Here is a 19,613-nt window from a genome sequence, read left to right as displayed (position 1 = left end):
TCAAGTCAGAGCAGGACTTCTTATTTCAATTTCAATGCTATATATTCTCAACTGAAATATGATGTCTTTGGGGCATAAATCTGAACCTGGGAGTTGTGTGCTGTTATTCTCCACTTCTATGTGGCTGTGTATAGTTCTGGGCATCAGAACATCATAATTTTTGAGGTATTGGGGACCTTAGAAACCATCAAAGACAATGCTCCTCATTTTACAGATGAGGAAAATGAGTCAAAGAAAGGTTAAGTAACTTGCCCAGAGTCATACAGCTAGTAAATCTCTAAGGGGGAATTTGAACCCAGATTTTGATGACTGCAAGTCTAGATCTCTATTCACTCGTTCTACCATGCTGCCTCACACAATATGTAGAACAGTGACAAATGAAAGTTTAGTGGGTTTGCTTAATACAACTTACAACCTTCATACATATAATCATGCACAAGATTTGCATCTGTTGATATCCACAGGCCACATTCCTAGGAAAGAACAACAAAATATTATTTTCCTTTCCTGTACAAGTATTAGTTCTTTTTTAATTTATTTTTCTCACAGAAAGACACATATGCACACATACCATTTCCTTTCTCTAATTTTTTAGTTGCATATTTAGTTCATTGTTTTACTTTTTCTCTAATTTATTCATGTAAACATTTAAAGATATATAATATAGCCCCTGACAGCTGCTTTGAGTGGTATGTTGTTTCATTATTGTCATTATCTAGGATAAAATGATTTTTTCTATAAATTGTTTTTTGATCCACTCATTCTTTAAAATGAGGTTACTCAATTTACAATGGGTTCTGGGTCTATAGCTCCCTGGCCCAATATTGTATATGAATTTATTGCATTGTGATCTGAGAAAGATGTATTCACTATTTCTGCCTTTCCACAGTTGATCATTAAGTTTTTAACATACCATTTCCTAACTCTACTTAACAAGAAAAAAAATTTAACTTAAGATAGGTAAAAGCAATGTTAAGCAATGCTAAAGGACCTCATTTTATTTTTCATGAAACTTTATTAGTTCTTCTAGGGAATATTATTTTAAAATTTGTGATTATAATTCTAGAGAAGCATCTTTCCATTTTGTACTATATTCTCTACTTTGCAGAGATATAGGATATAATGAAAGATCTGAACTTTACAATGACTGGCATTTTAGTTCCAAAAATATTAGATAGAATGTTCATTTAAAATATATAAATACATATATTCAAACATACCTGGAAAACTGCATGGGAATTTGTGAACATGCCTAAAAAATAGCCAGTGTTGTATAATTCCAGTTCATGGATCACCTGAGGAGAAGAAATCAATAAATTAATGTATTTCTAACAACCTGGAAGGAAGCAACATGCCTGAGATCCCCACAGTTAGTCCCAATTTATTTAGTACCTTTAGCAATAATGTCTATAGAAGTGTAACTTCACGATATTAAATCTGTAGAAGACAGAAAGAAAAAAGCTGGATGACAGAATCAAGTCAGAAAGGTCTCAAAAAGCCTTTTGAGCTAAAACTAAAAAGGTAAAATTTAAGAGGGTAATCTAAAGTTTCACAATAAGGCTTTCATATTAAATTTTTATATTAAAGTTTTATAAAAGAGAAAATCAAAAGTTTCACATTAAGGTTTTAAAAAACAAATTCTACAAGTAGAAAATGGGGGAGAACTGGGTCAATAGCAATTTAACTTTTTTAAAAAAGGGTCTGGATTTTAGATGACCATTAGCTGAAGCTGAGCTAAAAATGTGAAATGACTACCAAAAAAAAGCTAATTCAATAAAATATTCAAAATGTCCAAATCAAGGAAAAGAATTTTCCATTTGTACTCTACACTGATTCAGTCACATCTGAAGTATTGTGTCCATTTCTAGATGCCACATTTCAAAAGAAACACCAACCAACAGTAAAAAGATAAGCAGAATGATAAAATGTCTGGGAACTATGCTTTATGAGGAATAATTGAAGAAAATACAAATACTTAGCCTGGAAAAAAATGTAAGGGGGAGGGAGTGACAGCTACTATATGACAAAGAAATTGGGCTTATTTTGTGCAGAGAGAAAAAAATAACAAAAATAGGTGAAAGCTACAAGGAAGAAGGTTTTGACTCAATATTAAAAGTAATTTCTAACAATTAGCACATTCCACAAAAGGACTGAGTACTTTAAAAAAGAAATTAACTTCCCATTTCTGGAAGTGTTTAAAGAAAAGTTGAACAGCCCTTATTCTGATTTGTCCATCTTCTTTATGATGTTTTAGATCAAATATAGGAACACAAATATACATATGTGTATACTTATATATTTTGTTTTGAATCCCTAAATAAGGTTTATTTTGATTGTTCAAGAATCATTGTTGGGGCAGCTAGTGGCACAGTGGATAGATCACTGGTCCTGGAGTCAGGAGGACCTGAGTTCAAATCTGATCTCAGACACTTAATACTAACCTAACTGTGTGACCTTGGGCAAGTCATTTAACCCTAATGCCTAGCCAAAAAAAAAAGTATGATTGTCATTCTATTTTCTTCCTTAATTTCATCTAAACCTGAAAAGATGGACAGCCCTGGAATGTAAATAATCTAATTCTACCAGCTTTGAACTGAACCTATCAGAGGAAGCAAAGTATAGGATCTTTAGCACTAACATCCCAGATCCTGACCTCTAAACTAGGAAAGAAAAGGAAGAAAGATGAAGAACAGAAAAAAGAAGAGGAAAAGGAAAATATATTTAAATGTTTATTTCTATTGATGATAATTAAGTCCATAATTTTTAAGGATGTGATGTATAAAAAAGGTAACATGACAGATTGGTTAGATTTTATATATATATATATATATATATATATATATATATATATATATATATATATATATATATGTAATATTCATTTATGGCACAGTGCTAGACAGTATCTATAATGAACAAATTAAATATAGTCCTTGACATTTAGATTATAACCTAGGCAATCAGCAGTAGCAGGCTACTTGGTCATTTCAGTCAAGTCCAAGTGTCTGTAACTTTCAACAATAACATTCAATGACATGTTCAAAAGGTATAGACACCTAAGAATCAAACTGAACTTCTGAAACTGTAAAGTTGTATTATTGGTGTTTCTTTATTATTGACATTTAGTCTTTTCCTCCCTTAGAATTATATAATGAGATTACAAAACATTGCAAAGATAATCATTTACTTTAATTTTTATTTTTTCATAATTAACCCAATAACACTTTTGAGAGCTTAAAGTCTAGTTGAGGTAGCTGAATGCGCACACACACACACACACACACACACACACACACACACACGCACAAAAGCATTGATGGGTTTTTGTATCTTCTCCATAGCACTTAGGAGAAATGAGTCCTCAAGGAATACTGTCAATTAATTTTTAAGAACTGCAGGCCAGCCAAGGAGAATTCTACTGACCAAAGAGAAAGTGAGTGGTCTATTAATCTTACAAAATTATTAACAAAGCTATTTACAATGATCATTTTAAAAGGCTTTTTTGAGTTTAATAATTTAGTCATTTTTAAGACTATCATTATTTACAGTCAAAATCAGATGCCTACCAAATGTGTCCAAAGCTATTCTCTCTTCATCTGAAACCATGCAAGTTAAAATTCTTAGTTAACATCCTGAGCTATTTTTGTCCACCAGCACCTCATAAGTGTGTAAGTCAAACATCCTCTCTGAGACTTTTTTCTTTTTTTGTAAAATGCAAGAGATTGAACTAAACAACCTCTAAAGTTTTTTCAAAGGCTCATGATATCTACTCATCAATCCAATCACAGCTATAGTTAATTGATAAATTAAAATGATCTTTTCTCTGAAGAGGATACTTTCTTAAAATTAAAAGTGTAGCATAGTATTAAGTCATTGTCTATTTAACTTCATTTCAATCTTTCCATGGCTTTATTTTGTGATGAAACCAAGTTTAACTTACATTTTCTTCTGTAATGTCAAATGAACCATTCATGAGTTTTACACTTTTGTCAACAGCTACAAGTCCTATTAGGGATCCAGGTTGAGACACAGAAACTTTAAGAGCAACATTCTCAGATGGTTCAGCACTAACTTTATTCCAAGATAATGTAATCTGTGAAAGGAAAAAAATGTTATTAGTTTAGTGCATGTTTATTCCCTAAGACAGGATCACAGATTTAAAGTTGGAAAAGACCTTGGAAAACATCTAGTTCAACCCTACTCATTTAACAGATGAGGAAACTAAGGCCCTAAGAGATTAAGTTCAGCTGGAGTAGCAAGGTATCCTAAAGGGAAAACAGAAGGTGGCATGTCCCAGAAAAGTCAAATCACCACCTCCACTTTGACCATCATTTCCCTTAGACCTTTTTGGAGACGAAGGGTCTGAACTTCACAATGACTGACATTTGGTTCCAAAAATATTAGATAGAATGTTTATTTAAAATATATAAATGCATATATTCAAAAATACCTGTAAAACTGCATCAGAATTGTGAACATGCCTAAATAATAGCCAGTGTTAAGCTGATGGACCTTGGAAATAGGCAGTGTCTCCCAAAACACTAAACCTCCTTCTAGCTCATTCTCCACAGTCATCACTGAGAGGAGAAATCATTGACTTCTTATGGGTCCATCTTTCTCGTCACCATCAGCCACAACTGCTGATCTGGTGTCATCAAGAAGTAGATGGGCCCAGGAGACCTGGGAATGACAGAACACTCCTGCCCCAGACCACCTGTTCCACTTTTAGACCATCTCTCTTTTTTTTTAGGTTTTTGCAAGGCAGTGGGGTTAAGTGGCTTGCCCAAGGCCACACAGCTAGGTAATTATTAAGTGTCTGAAACCGGATTTGAACTCAGGTCCTCCTGACTCCAGGGCCAGTGCTTTATCCACTGTGCCACCTAGCCGCCCCTAGACCATCTCTTACAACCATCATTTAGGGACTCCTTTGGAGAGAGGGCCAGACAATCTCACCAATTGCCAACCAGCTGCTGCTCACAAGGTTAGGTGAAGTAGTGAGACATCCTGCAGGAAAGATAAGAATCTGCATATGCTAAACATGTCAGCCACCAGAACTTTCACCATCTGGTGCATCATCGCCTCTCGGATTCTGATGGAAACAGCCAAACATTCTAAACTAGAGAGTCTTGGAAATACCACTGCTTCCAACCCAATGGCCACAGCTATCATCCTGCAAAGGATTCTTTCACCCTTTGGAAATGCAACCTGAAAACTGCTCCTACCAGTGCTACAGTCAGCTATTGAAGACCCAAAAAGTTCTTGCCATTAAAGTCCTTGGCACTGTCAAATAGATCAACAGAAAAAAAAAATCACATGATTTTATCAAGGGAAATGACAAGATAGAAGAAAGCATTAATATCTAAATTCCCAGTGCACCCCGAAGAACCATCTGACCTTTGACATGAAGTCAAAACCTTCCATGGGTTTTTTCTCTCATTAGAATGTAACTACCTTGAGAGCATGGGCTATCTTAATTTTCTATTTGTATCCCCAGCATTTAACACAGTGCTACCTAGCTTACAGAAATTAACTGACTAATAAGAAAAGGCAAACAAGAAAATTAGAGAAACTTAAAAAACCTAATGCAGAGCAAAGAAAACAAAACCAAGAGATCAACATACCAATAATAATAATAAACTAAACTAAAACAGAACCAAAAGTTGAGCTTGAATTATATAGGCAACGACCAATAAAAATGACAAAACATACTTCCCTCCTCTCTGCAGAGGTGCCAAATGTTGCCAAAGTTGTCAAAAACAAACTTATTTTTCCTTCTACAAATACATATACATTTACACACATTTGCAGAGGGGCAGCATATTAAAAATAACTGTGGTACAATAAAAAAGAATCAATAAAACTTTTTAAAATTTGCTAAGCCAACAATTTCCCATCACTAGTAGCTCATTTAAACAAACTCAAAGTGATCATAGATCTGGAGCTAAATGGGACAACCAGGGAATATCAAGTTTGCAAAAATTCTATAAATAGGGACAGCTAGATGGCCTAGTGGATAGAGTACCAGCCTTGGAGTCAGGAGGACTTAAGTTCAAATCCTCAGACAGATGATAATTACCAACTGTGTGACCTTGGGCAAGTCACTTAACCCCACTGCCTTGAAAACAATTTTAAAAAAAGAAAGGAAAAAAATTCTGTATTTGTCTTGGCATGGGGCAACTTGAAACATCAGAATAAACAATATACATGTGTGTATAACAAAGTATGCTGAGTAAAGGCACTAAGTGAAGGCAGGAGTTGAGGACAAGTGATCGTTAAGAGAGATAATAATAATAACAGTAATAATAGCTGACATTTATTTGGAACTTTAATATTGGCAAAGACCTTTAAATAAATTATCTAATTTGACTCTCATGACAACCACAGAAGATAGACACTTCATTTTACAAATGAGGAAATTAAGGCTATAGTTAAGTGACTTGCCCAGTGTCCCATAGCTAGTAAGTGTCTAAGGCAGGATTTGAACATGTTTCTTTCTGATTCCAAGTCCAACACCCTACCAATTAAATACCAGAGAAAGCTTCATAGAGGAAGCAGAACTTAAGCCAGGCCTAGAGGAAAAAAAACAGAACTTAAACTAAGTAAAAGGCAAGAGTCTGTGAGGAAAGATATAAGGAATGTACACATTTGGGGAAAAATGAGTAGATCAATTTGACCAAAGCAAATAATAGCCAGTGTAAGAGAGAAAAGGTAACAAAGGGTCCTTGATGTTAAGTTAAGGAATGTTTTACAGGAGAAGAGCGAAATGTTATAGGGTAGTTTCTTAAGAAAATTAAACTGACTTAGAGAATAAGTGTCAAACAAGCAGTCTACATATGCCTCAGCGAGACAAACCAGATTAAAATAATTGGGAAATAACGTAATAAAAAATGCAATGAAAATAAATGATATTAACAAGTGGTTTTCTAAATGATATAGTTTAGTGCTCTCCCTTTTCTATTTCAGTTTGATACCATGGACATAGGTAGATTTGATCAGAGACCTCTTCTGGGATACTTATTATACAGCAGTTGACTCTGGGGTACATTTGAAGACTTGTACAATAGTGTAGCATCCCATACAAGACAGAACTGCTACATTATGTGCCAGTGATGAAGAGGAGAAGATGAAAAAAGCAGAAAGAGGAAGAGTGAGTAATTTCCAGAAGGAACCCCAAGTTAGCAGAAAAGCAAGCACAAGCTAGAAAGTTCTGGTTTGTACCAATATATCTGCAGAATGCCTGGATTCAAAAGCTGAGTCATACAGAAAGAACAGTTGCAATCCCAGGGAATTAAATGCTTATCTGAGTCAACCCTATTCTGCTACCCCCCAAAGCTCTGGTCTTTTTACTAGAATGGTTTTCTTCCCCAGACCCTGATCTTATCACTTAGTCTAACCAGATTTGCCACATCACTTGGTGATTCAGTCTCCTTTAAAGGATCATGGAAATGTAAAGCCCAGACTTCGGTGATCACTCTCTCCTGAAATTCTATGGGACTTCTTGCCTATATCAGGTCTTGAGTCACTTTGCCCATACTATATTTTTGTTACTTATCATTTTATGTATATGCCCCAGCTTCATGATTAGACTAAACCATAAAATCAATGACAGCATGAAATTTTCACAATCTTCATAAAACCAGAAACATGATTTTAGTGATCAATTAATAGTGATGTGCTAATCACTGAACTATCAGAATCTCTGCTAATGAGAAGGAAAGTCAGTGGCTGGTTTAACCCAACCACAAAGTAATCTCCACTAAAGCATACCTAAACAAATGGTCATTCATTCTCTGTCTGAAAACATTGTTGCCGAGGGGTTAAAGTGGTGCAGTGGATAGAGCACCAGTCCTGGAATCTGGGAGACCTGAGTTCAAATTCAGCCTCAGACACTTAAGAATTACTTAGCTGTGTGAGCTTGGGCATGTCATTTAACCCAACTGCCTTAAATAAATAAAATATATGAAGAACTTGTGGGACTGGAAGGGAAGGGAAGGAGAAGAGGAATCTACCACTTCTGAAAGCAGTTCATTCCACTTCTGAGCAGTTCTAATTGTTAGGAAAATTTTCCCAATATTGTCTTTGAGACTTCCACTCATTATTTCTGGATCTGTACTGGGATGAGGCTAGAACAAGTCTCACTTCATGCTTTCTCCCCAAAAGAGCACTACAAATATTTGAAGATATCATATTCCTCCTAAGTCTCTTCTCCAGCTAAGTATTCCTTCAACTGAGGATCAAATGTCATGGTCTCAAAGTCCTTCACCATTCTGGCTGTCTAAGACCACCATATCTCTTTCAGAGAAACTGTTATCTATACATGATATCATCATCATATACAAGTCAATAAATGTCTGTTTTTGAGAATGGTTAGATCTTCACATTTATCCAAGGTCTGAGACTGTATGAAGGCAGCAGTAAGGAAAATGAAAAGAAAGAAAAAAAAGGATGGAAGCAAAAAATAATGTTTTACATTACTAGAAAAATGATATCAAAAATAGTGTCTCTTTAGCTTTAATTTATAACTATTTACTAAAGCATTTCTTCATTCTTTAATAATTGGTAAAAATCTGTATCTACAAAATCACCACAAATAACAGTTGTTAGCAGAATCACTATTTCATCACTAAAATCATGATTTTGATTTGTCTTCAGCAAAAGAGCATGAATTCCAAGCGATACATGGGTACAAAGTACAGTCAGGAACTACCCACTGTGCTCCAATCAAGTACAATTGATTTATGATTTTCTGTTCTCAAGCCTGTTGCATATTACTCTGGTAGTCAGAAACCATCTTCACTGATCAGTCAACTAAATATTTTCCATCTCCAATAGCCATGATTTTATGAGTTTGTTAAAAAAAAAAAAAAGAATATCAGATACAAAAATCAAGGTTGGGATCACATGCATGATGAAAGAAATTCTGTATGGAGATTCAGAAGTTCTTGATTAGAATTCTACTTTAGATATTTATTAGCTGTGTAGCCAAATACAAATCATTTACCTTCCAAGATTCTCAGTTACCTCATCTGAAGTACAGAATTAACAATAAACTACCTACCCCAAAGGATTCTAGAAAGGAATACACTCTGAAAACTTTAAGCACTATGTATAAATTTGAATTATTATTATCACTGGCTATGGTTATGGTATATATTATATAATCATATTTAGATATTAATGGATTAACACATAGGTACAAACTAATTTTTTTAGCTAGAAGAGTTTCAAGTGTGTAATTAAAGCACTCCAAATAGTTTCTGGTCACTTTGTGCTAATACCTGACCAAACTCTATCAAAGTCTAGCTGATTCTGCTTTCATAATCTTCCTAACCTAATCTACCCTGGCAGATCTCCACACAACTCTTTATTCTTCATTTATTCCACTATCAGTACCAAAAAATTCTACAATCCCAATGGAATTCTCACTCCTCTCAGTTTGTACAAAAAAGAGCATGTGATTTTGTTTTTGGTTCAACTATTCAATTCAATATGCATTTAATGTTTGAAAAGCATCTATAGGAGATAGCATCTGTGGGAGATAAAATATTTAAATAGAGTATTCTAAGTCTTAAGGAAGTTTGAAACTTTTAGACTTTCAAGACATCCCACATAGGCCATGACTACAACCCTCATTCCTTAAATGAACTATAGCCAACATAAAATCCAGTCACTCAAATGTATATGAACATATATACAGATAACAAAAATTCTCAATTATATATAAGTGATAATACTGTTGTACTTATTAACCTCTGAAATCCTGAAACATGTAAGCTTCATAGTAGTGAGCTTTGATCGTTGCAGGAATCCATGTAGAGAACAACATGAATGTCAAAATGATATAGTTAATCAAATAAAAAATAAATAAATGAAATGAGATCTTTTTATCTTGAGATAAATTATCTTTTTATTCTTGAGATCTTTTATCTATTTTACCAACAATTCAATTTTGAAATTTAATCAATTTGCATTAATCATTCGTTTCTAAACAAATTTTTAGGATAATTCTTTTATTTGAGAATTTGATTTCTTGAGCCTGATTTCTTACCTTATTCTTAAAGACAAGTTGGACCGGAACTTTCAGGACATCATTTATAATTTCCCCATCATCTCCAACATAGTACACAATTATACAGGCTTTTGGAGCCCAGGAATTTTCTGGTGTTAAAGAAAAAGTTGAGGAATTCTTTTTGCCTACTGCAACCAATTGACTTTGAGATACCACCTGAAAAAGATATAATTTATTTTATGATGAAGCTGATACTGTGATTTACAATAATTATTTATTCTATATTTATCAAAATTTCAAGTTCAGACACATACATTTGACTTCAAATGGTCTCAAAACTCTTTCAGAATCTAATATACATTGGTGAATATCCTGTTAGAAGTTATTTATATTCAACATTAGAAAAATGTAAGCTATCATTAATTAGATGCTTTCATACAAATATAAAAATATATAAGAACTTAAGAAATTGGGAGGGTTTTTTCCATTTAATTTGGTGAAACAGAAGGCGTAAACTTTCCCATTCATGTGGATCAGTTTTTCACAAATAAAATTGTAAAAGGAAAAAAATTTAAATATGACTCACAGAGTTGGAGGGCATAAGAGAAGAAGAAATGAAACATTAAGGCATTAAAATGGGACTAGCTCTATTTTTAGAGATTCAGTTTCACAACTGGAGACACTTAGATTTCTCTAAGACAGTTTGGTACTATGGAAGAAGCTATATAGATTTGTGGTCTAATATCTTGGATCTGAATCCCCCATCTGCTAATACAGTTACCTGTGTGGTTTTGGACAAGTTATTTTTAACAAATCTAGGTCTTAGATTCCCCATCTATTAGACAAAAGTAAAGAGCTTTGCAAATATTAAAAAAAAAAACTATATAAGTGTTAGCTATCATTAACCCTGAGTGTCATGAATTAATCTAGAGAATGATGGAGCCAGTCCCTAGAGATCACACAGCAGCAGTAAAAAAATATATATATTTTGATGGTAACGTATGAAGAGCAAGATGGTAAAGTACGAACAATGATGTTGAAAGAAACACACTAAGACTGGTATAGGTGTCCCTTAATATGTCAAATGAGATATTTTTAAATTGCAGAATTACCATATAACTTAGCTCTTTCATTGGTTTGTTGCTAGTGACAATCAGTTCAAAAGGTGAGCCAGCCTAGAAAAATAACATTCTCATTAATATACAAGAATCAATGGCAAGACAGACATGCTAATTATATCATCAATTTTCACATAAAAACACCTTACCTTTACATTTTCACTTCCTGTTTTCAACTGAATGTATGTCATACTAGGAGACCTAAACATGCCATGAATTGCTAAGGTATTCACACTATCAAGAAAAGAAGCCTGTAACAAAACAAAAACACACAAAAAAGTTTTAATTTCAACTTTTTTTAAGACACTAATCCTTGGCAGTTAATGAGAAAGAAGCATATATAAAACATTGAATAGTCCATCCCTTTCAAAATAAAGTAATTTCACATTTTTTAAGGTTTTTTTGCAAGGCAAATGGGGTTAAGTGGCTTGCCCAAGGCCACACAGCTAGGTAATTATCAAGTGTCTGAGACCAGATTTGAACCCAGGTACTCCTGACTCCAGGGCTGGTGATTTATCCACTGCGCCACCTAGCCACCCCAATTTCACATTTTTAAAGAAGGGAAAATGTATTCCAGTAATATTAGATATTCACAATTATGCACAATAATAAACTATAGGAAACTTATACTTCAATGCTTCAAAAGATAGGTCTTCATTGAAAAAGGTAGTCTTCATCACCAGTACTAGTTTCAATCACTTCAAGCCTTTAGAAGGCAATACTCATCATGGTGGCCAGTTTTCTAATGATAGAACTCTATGCACTTAACCAAGATGATGTCTGAGACATTATTAATAATTAAAAGTCCATCTCTAGATGACCAAAATTCTTCCAACTTGGAAGGGCCTTGTAAGAGCTTGTGCTATTGCCACAGATCTTTTAAGAAATGAAGGTCATTTCCACAGCACAAGTTTGCATTAGTGTCCATATTAGTGCCAAGAAAATAAAGACTGTTGAAAAACATCTAGTTTGTATAATCCTATCTATAATATATATATATATATATATATGAGTGTGCTTGCTAGTTAGTATTTTTATATTTGAAAATATTATCAATTATCCTTCTGTATAAAAAGGAGTACATCACTTGCCAGATAATACAATTCTAGTAAATGGATAGTAAAGAAAGTTATCCACACATAAACTAGCAAACTGAGGCTGTTTCTCCCTAATATTAACCCTGAAGTTCATAATCTTACCATCAAGTATTTATCAAATGCTTATGTCAGGACACACTCTGGGCTAAAAATCCATTCCTTGCTCTCAAGAAACTCACATTTCCATGGAAGAGACAAACAAATATGAATTTATAAGGTATAGACAAGGCAACAAGGCAAACAAAACAAAACAAGGCCAAAAAAAAAGGTAGTCTAAGGAGAAAGGCACAGCTTACATTTAAGAGGTCCAGAAAAGGAGCACAGAGTCCAGAGATGGAGTTAGATAGGATGGGAAGAGCAAGAAGGCAAATAGAGCTGAATCAGTACAAGGAGGGGGAATAAAATACAAGAAGATTAGAAAGGGAGAGAGAGTCCCTACTCTACCCACTTCCAACTAGGTAGGCATTCATATGCAGGGATCCCAAAGGAAAGATGTAAATCTAGTTGTTTTTCCCTGCCATAATTGTCATCATATTATTGTCCATCCTCCACTCTGTCATCAAATTGTTCCTAAAATGTCGGTCTGATCATGTCAAATCTCCCACCCCACCCAATAAAGTCCAGTGACTTTATCACCTTCCCTCTAGGATCAGATATAAAATTCTCTTTTTTGGCATTTAAAGTCCTACACAACTGACTTCAGCCTTAAAATATTGTTTATCCCTCACTGAGACAGAGTTCTAAAATGAAACTTCCCTGAGTGTTGAAGCTGTTGCCTTTTCTCTGCATATTAAAGGCTTGAACAGTACCTAAAATGTAATTAAACAATTAACGAATGCTTATTGATTGATTTACTTATTTAATGTTTCTTTCATACATTCTACAACTAAACCAAAATGTCTGATTTGTTATCCCTATAAACAACATTACATTTCTCTTATCCCTGCCTACGCACATGTACCCAAGACCTGGAAATGCTCTCCATCCTCACAGTCTTTCCTGATATTACCTCCAGTTATTGCTCTTTCAAAATCACTTTATGTTTACTTTAAATATTTTATGGTTATTTTTTCTATGTAGAACATATTGTTTCCCCAGGCCTACCCCACAATAGAATGTAAACTCCTTGAGGGCAGGCATATTTGGTATTGCTTCTATATCTCCAGTGCCTAGTACAATGCCTATGGTGGGGGTGGGGGTGGAGGGGCTTAATAAATGTAGTGAAGGGCTTAAAAATGATGGATGGATTGAAATAAGATTCTAAGGGAAGAAAGAAATTAATGACTCTAAGAATTAGAAGAAGAATAATCATTATCATAGTACTCCAGAGGAAACCATTGTAGAGAAGACAGACTAGAAAAAAAGGACACCCTTTCCTCCCCATCCACAAAGGGATAAGCAAGAAAAGAGCCTGGTCTCTGTCTCTAATTCTGTATGCTCATCACTTGATCTATCAATGAAAAAAAGCACAAGGAGAGAAATCATATTCCACAATTCAGTCCCAGCTTTGTAGTACAATCCACAGTAAGCAAGAGAGACCAGTCTAGGCCAGACAAAATGGTCAAAAGATTGATTCCAGGAAAAATCACTGAAGATTTCAGAAGAAGAGGTTAATAAGTATCTGGGAGAACAGAAATCCATCTCTATTTTCCTTTCTTCTCTTTAGAACTCATTTCTAGTAACCTAAACTTATACCCACCTTCTGCAAAATGACAAAAGACTGAATATGTGCTTTAAAAGCTTATTTATATCCTTGCCTATTGTAGTTTCCTTAGATTACTGTATCTTAATATGTTCTTCTAAAACCTGAGTTCTCAAATACACTTACCAGAACTGCTGTTATCTAATCATTCTGAATACTCATAATAAAGATACTTTTTCCAACTTTTTTTACAATTAAATATCGTTATTCTCTAAGCATTTTAAGTCCTGACTGGTTATTGTCTTCATAACTGATGTTTACACAAGGCAAGGGAAATCTTGTCACCAAGTTACATTCATAATAGCATTTTCTTAAGATTACAATCATAATAATATTTTCTTAAAATTATAATGGACATAAACACTACCTTTATTTGCAGCTGACTGGTATTAACCAGGATGGGGAATTCAAGAAGAAAGGTCCCATTTTCTGGAACTGTATAATTTAAGATTTGGACAATTTCCCTTTCCTGATCTTCATCGTTCCATCTGTCCCAATAATTGGTATAATTTGTCTGTGTTATGGTGAAGGTTACATTATTTCTTATTTCTTCTGGAGACAGCTGAACATTGTCAGAACGTGTTATCTTCACCTAATCGACAGAAAAGAACACAGAAAAAAAGAACACAGAAGAAAAGGAATTATTTCATTTAAATCCAGAATTATTTGAAAAGGAATTATTCATTTGAATTTGGTTTCTACCCCACCATAACTCTCCTGAAACAGTTTTTGAATATTACCACTAACTAGTTTAAGGGCCAAAGAGAATGGTCTTTTTTCTTTTACTTATTTTTATTTTAATAAAAATTGTCATTTATAGAGTAGAACATGAGAAGATTTGAAATATTAAGTAATAAACTTCTATTTCAAGAAAGTCTATATAATAAGTACCACACACACACACACACACACACACACACACACACACACACACACACACACAATCACAGTGTTTATTCATTCTCCTTGACCTCTCTGAAATATATATGTGACCTTCCTTTAAACTCTTAAAACTCTCTTCCCTTGTGACATTGCACCATCCTGGTTCTCCTATGACTACTCCACCTGCTTTTCCTCTGTCTCCCTTATTGAGTTTTCTTTCTTCTCCTAAAACCAAAACATAGGAATTGCCCATAACTTTTCCCCCAGTTTTCTTTTCTCTCTCTCCATTCTCACTTTCTCTCCCTTGAAGATTTTTATCTACTCCCACCACTTCAAATGTCATTTCTTTGTGGAATGATTCTGATAATTTTGCTTTCCAGTCCTCACAACTTTCTCAAATTCCTTCCCTGAAGAAAGGAAAATTTCCATTTAGAGGCACCAAATTCAAAATATCTAAGATTTATCTTCTCCAAATCAACTACTCCTCCTAATTTTCCTGTTATTGGTACCACAATTCTCCAAATCATTGGATTTCAAAACTTCATGTTGCTCCTTCTCTTTTCCTCTCTCTCCTCCAGTATCTAAAAGGGCACATATCCTGTTTATTTTTCCTGCAAAATATCTTATATTTCCTTCCTTCAGTTGCCTCTTCTATCACCCAAGTTCATGCCAGTTATTACCATATTCCTGAATTCTGAACTAGTAAAACTGCTTTCAGGCTGAGTGTGAGAGAATTATGGAAATTGTGAAAATCAAACTGACTCTAAACTTATAAAACTGATTCTATTTTGAGACCTAAGGTTTTTTTCCCTGTAAATTGTACCTGCTTGCTAATTATAGGAATTGAGTGACCATGTTTTACATCTAGAAAAGTCCACCTGCTCACTCTCCCTATCTCCAACTCTCAAAATTCACTCATCGGCCTCTCAACTCAGAAAGCTTCTACTCTTTTCTCCAATTAAGAATCATTTTATATAAACTTGTATCCCAGTTTATATTCTTCTCATTTTTTCTTTTATTGCATAAAAATCTGTCTCCCTACATTCAGGGGTCAGTACCAAGCTTAGGAGACTTGGTCCCAATTTGTTATGCAATTGGCATGTAATGCTTAATAAACTGAAATGCTCAGAAGCTCAAAATTTTGTTTTCTAGTTTATTCAAATTCATCCACCCTGGATAAATACTTTAATGTCTCTCAGCCTCAGTTTCTTCCATTGTAAAATGGGGAAAATAGCTGCACCTACCTTACAGAATTGCTATGAGTATCAAATGAGATAATATTTGTAATACTTACAAGATAATAAAACAGCACAGTGCTTGGTTCATAGTAGATGCTTTATATGTATTTCTTTTCTTCTCCCTTCCCAGATTCTGTTTCCACTGTGTCCTGTACTTTTTCAATCATTTAATATTCCAAAGGCATATTGTTTTCATTTGGTCTATTTTAATGTTCATAAACTTCTAATATCTCTCTCTACGGATTAAAATCTAAACTTCTGCACTTAGAACTTTGGACTTTGTTGAAAATAATTTGTTCCCAAGTTTTCCAAACTGTCTCCCATTGCTTCTGTGTATATTCTTAATCTTTTTGATAACATGGGTCTCTGGCAATCCAGAGAAACCTAATGACACCGTCTTGGAATAATGTTTTCAAATAATTGAAGGAAATGCTAACTTTCAGTTAAAGGTTACTGAAAATAAGCATGTGATTATTGTTTGCATCCAAGTGCATGAACCCTCTGCAATCCATCCATGGACTCAGCTCTATGGACCATTTCTACATCATATCCTATTCATCCTTCAAGATAAATATCAAATTTGATCTCTCCCATGAAGTCTTCCCTGACCACTTCTTCCCTCAAAGAGGTAATGTTGGAATATCATTTATTATTCATATCATTTATTTAATACTTACCATTTTGGACTTGTGCCTTTACTATTTATTACTTGATGATCATTATCATGTGTAAATTTTTCAATTATGCAATATTATCTCCACAACTAAACTGCAAGAACTGATATTTCTATGCATCCCTCACAATGATGGTGCCAAATACAAAATAAGATTGGATAAAAGATGCTATAGAAGTTGATTGTCAACGTATGCAAGCATTATGTTCTCTCGAAGATCAACATAGTTTAGCCTACTTATATTTGGATGCCAAATTCTAAAAAAAGTGCATGAACTCTCTTTATATCACAATTAACAGTTATGTTCAGATGCAGTCAGAACTAACCCCTTTTATAAATAACATACTAACATTGAAAAAACTAACTGTTCTGCCTATATAATTCCTAATCCCTATAATAATAAGGGTTCAATTTCATAATCTAAATCTAACTGAAAGTAATTTGTTAATATTGCTTTTGTTCAGTCATGTCTGACTCCCTATGATGCCATTTGGGGTTTTCTTGGCAAAGATACCAAAATGATTTGTCATTTCCTTCACCTCATTTTACAGATGAAGGAACTGAGGCAAACAGGATTAACTGACTTGCTCAGAGTCTCACAGCTAATCTCCATGGCCAGATTTGTAGCCAAGATATGGAGCCTTCCTAACTCCAGGTCTGGCATTCTATCTACTGAACCACCTACCTATCCCTAACTGTGCCACATAGCTGCCCCCAATTTGCTAATATGTCAGCAAAATATATTCCCTTTCTTTGAGAATTCTACCTATTAAAACATGTGGAAAGACTTTAGAAAAATAATCCCACATTTCTCTTTCTGGTTTTAACCGAAATATTAGAAAATTGGTGAATAAAATATGTCTTATTTTAAATATTTCATTCCAAGAGTTCCGATTTAGATTCAAAAAGTCTGAGTTAAATTCCCAACTCAGCTACATATTTAAATTGTACCTAATACTTGCCATCCATATCTTTTAGGGTTACTATGTGAATCAAATGAGATAATATAATTATAGCATTTTATAACCACAATGTAATAAATATGAAACCGTTATTTTAACTTACTGATTTGTACTCAAAATTGAATATATCAACTTACAGTAACCGTGAAGTTGAGAGAAGGCTTCAAGACAGTAGCATAATCAAAAAATTCAATGGTGTAGTCATTTGCCTTCAAAAATACATTGGAACTTGCATTTCGGGAGATTCCTATTTCAGAAATAATACCATTTAGATAAAAAGAAATCATACTTTTACCAAAAGATGTTTCCTAGTAAAATTTTCTCTCAATATCAAAAAATCTAATCAGTAGTTATTTCTGAACCTCATTTTCCTCAAGTCCTTTGGCAGGAGAGAAGAATGTGGATTAGTTATGATTTCTTCTCTATTCTTTCTCTGTCCTTCTTCATTATACAAATAAAGCAACTCTACTGTTATCCACCAGGGGTCACAAAAGAGAAGGGACTTTGAAAATGTGAAATTCCCTACAATTCTAGATCTATAATCTAATATAATAATATCAGGAAAAGACAGAAAGAAAAGGCATAATGAATGAGGTCAGATTTCAGGAGATGTCTGATGAAGGCAAAGACTAAGCTTAGTGTGGGGAAAGGAAGTACATTCCAGCCACAGGATGAAATCTAAGAGAATACTCAAAGTCTTCAAAGGTGGATAAGAGAAAAATTATACTAGCTACTAATCTCACATAATTTATTTATGGATTGAAGGGATAAGACAAAACACCCCAAGAATATCTTGTATTATTCTACATTTCTATTTTTTCCCATATTAGAATATAAATCCTGTGAATTTCTGTACCTTCCCTGTAATTACTAAAATACTCTAAACTGAGTACTTAATAAATATTGAATGAATAAAACAAATGAAAAAGTGTTCTTTTAAATTCTATGAAAACTAGTAAATTATCCAATATCATTGAATAGTAACTTCTACCTAGTAAATTAGAAGAGACAAATATATTTAGTCTAATAAAATCTTACACAAAAAGCATCAAAAATTGGCTCAGTGATTTTAAGATGTTCTTCAAAAAATACCATAGAACTAAAATGAAAAACCATTGCCTTCAAAAAAATGTATAATACCTGTAAGTGATTCTGTTACTTCGGCAATAATTTCTACTGGTCCAGGAGAAGACCTATCATTAGGGTAATGTAGATCCTCTTCATGATCCATGACATTTTTCATCTCTAGATCACTAAAAGTGAAGTTTTCAGATCCATTTATCTGTTTTAAGAAAAAAAAAAGAATATATACTTTTTTCAAATGAGTTAGTCAAATTCTAAAAGTAAACCTCTAAATTAAATTTTTATCACACTAAAGTCATAATTACTAACTTCTTATTCCATTTCTCTTTATAAAAATATAAAATTCTGCTATATTCAAAGGCTAATTATATAAATGAGACAGTGAGGTGGTACAGTGCAAAAAATGGTAGACTTGGCAGCTAGGTGACCCAATGGATAGAGCACCAGCCCTGGAGTCCAGAGTACCTGAGTTCAAATCCAGCCTCAGACACTTAATAATTACCTAGCTGTGTAGTCTTGGGCAAGCCACTTAACCCCATTGCCTTACCAAAAAAAAAAAAAAAAAAAAGAATGGTAGACTTGCTTCCAGGAAGACCTGAGTTATGACCTGTGTCAGACATAATCCTAGTTGTATAGCCCTAAGCAAGTCGCCAAAGCTTCTTCAGCCTCAGTTTTCTTATCTATAAAATGGGGATGATAATAATAATAATAAATAATAGCACCTACTTACCAGATAGTTGTAAGGACCAAATGAGATAATATGTATAAAATGTTAGAAAACCTTACTTGCTATTAATATTGCAAAGGATAATAAATAGCAATCAGTAGGTTTTGCTGATGCAGCTCCCT

General features: G+C 33.8%; 1 protein-coding gene across 2 annotated transcripts in view; it reads right to left on the bottom strand.

Annotated features, from left to right (window-relative positions):
- The window catches only part of CD109 (CD109 molecule), a 163,777-nt gene that overhangs the window by 62,582 nt on the left and 81,582 nt on the right, over positions 1-19,613 (bottom strand). The window contains exons 9-17 of one of the 2 annotated variants that reach the window (XM_074237331.1): positions 18,822-18,963; positions 17,819-17,928; positions 14,294-14,518; positions 11,277-11,378; positions 11,122-11,184; positions 10,049-10,225; positions 3,941-4,093; positions 1,221-1,295; positions 416-473 (exon numbers count right to left, since the gene is read on the bottom strand). In XM_074237331.1, the coding sequence (XP_074093432.1) occupies positions 416-473; positions 1,221-1,295; positions 3,941-4,093; positions 10,049-10,225; positions 11,122-11,184; positions 11,277-11,378; positions 14,294-14,518; positions 17,819-17,928; positions 18,822-18,963 (1,105 nt within the window). Of the gene's footprint in view, positions 1-412; positions 474-1,220; positions 1,296-3,940; positions 4,094-10,048; positions 10,226-11,121; positions 11,185-11,276; positions 11,379-14,293; positions 14,519-17,818; positions 17,929-18,821; positions 18,964-19,613 lie in introns of both variants that reach the window. The other variant, XM_074237330.1, reaches the window with a different exon arrangement.

The sequence above is a fragment of the Macrotis lagotis genome, chromosome 5 (assembly GCF_037893015.1).
Source record: "Macrotis lagotis isolate mMagLag1 chromosome 5, bilby.v1.9.chrom.fasta, whole genome shotgun sequence".
Taxonomy (NCBI): Eukaryota; Metazoa; Chordata; class Mammalia; order Peramelemorphia; family Peramelidae; genus Macrotis; species Macrotis lagotis.
The sequence above is the reverse complement of the archived record's forward strand: the minus strand, read 5'-3'. Positions and strand labels throughout refer to the sequence as shown.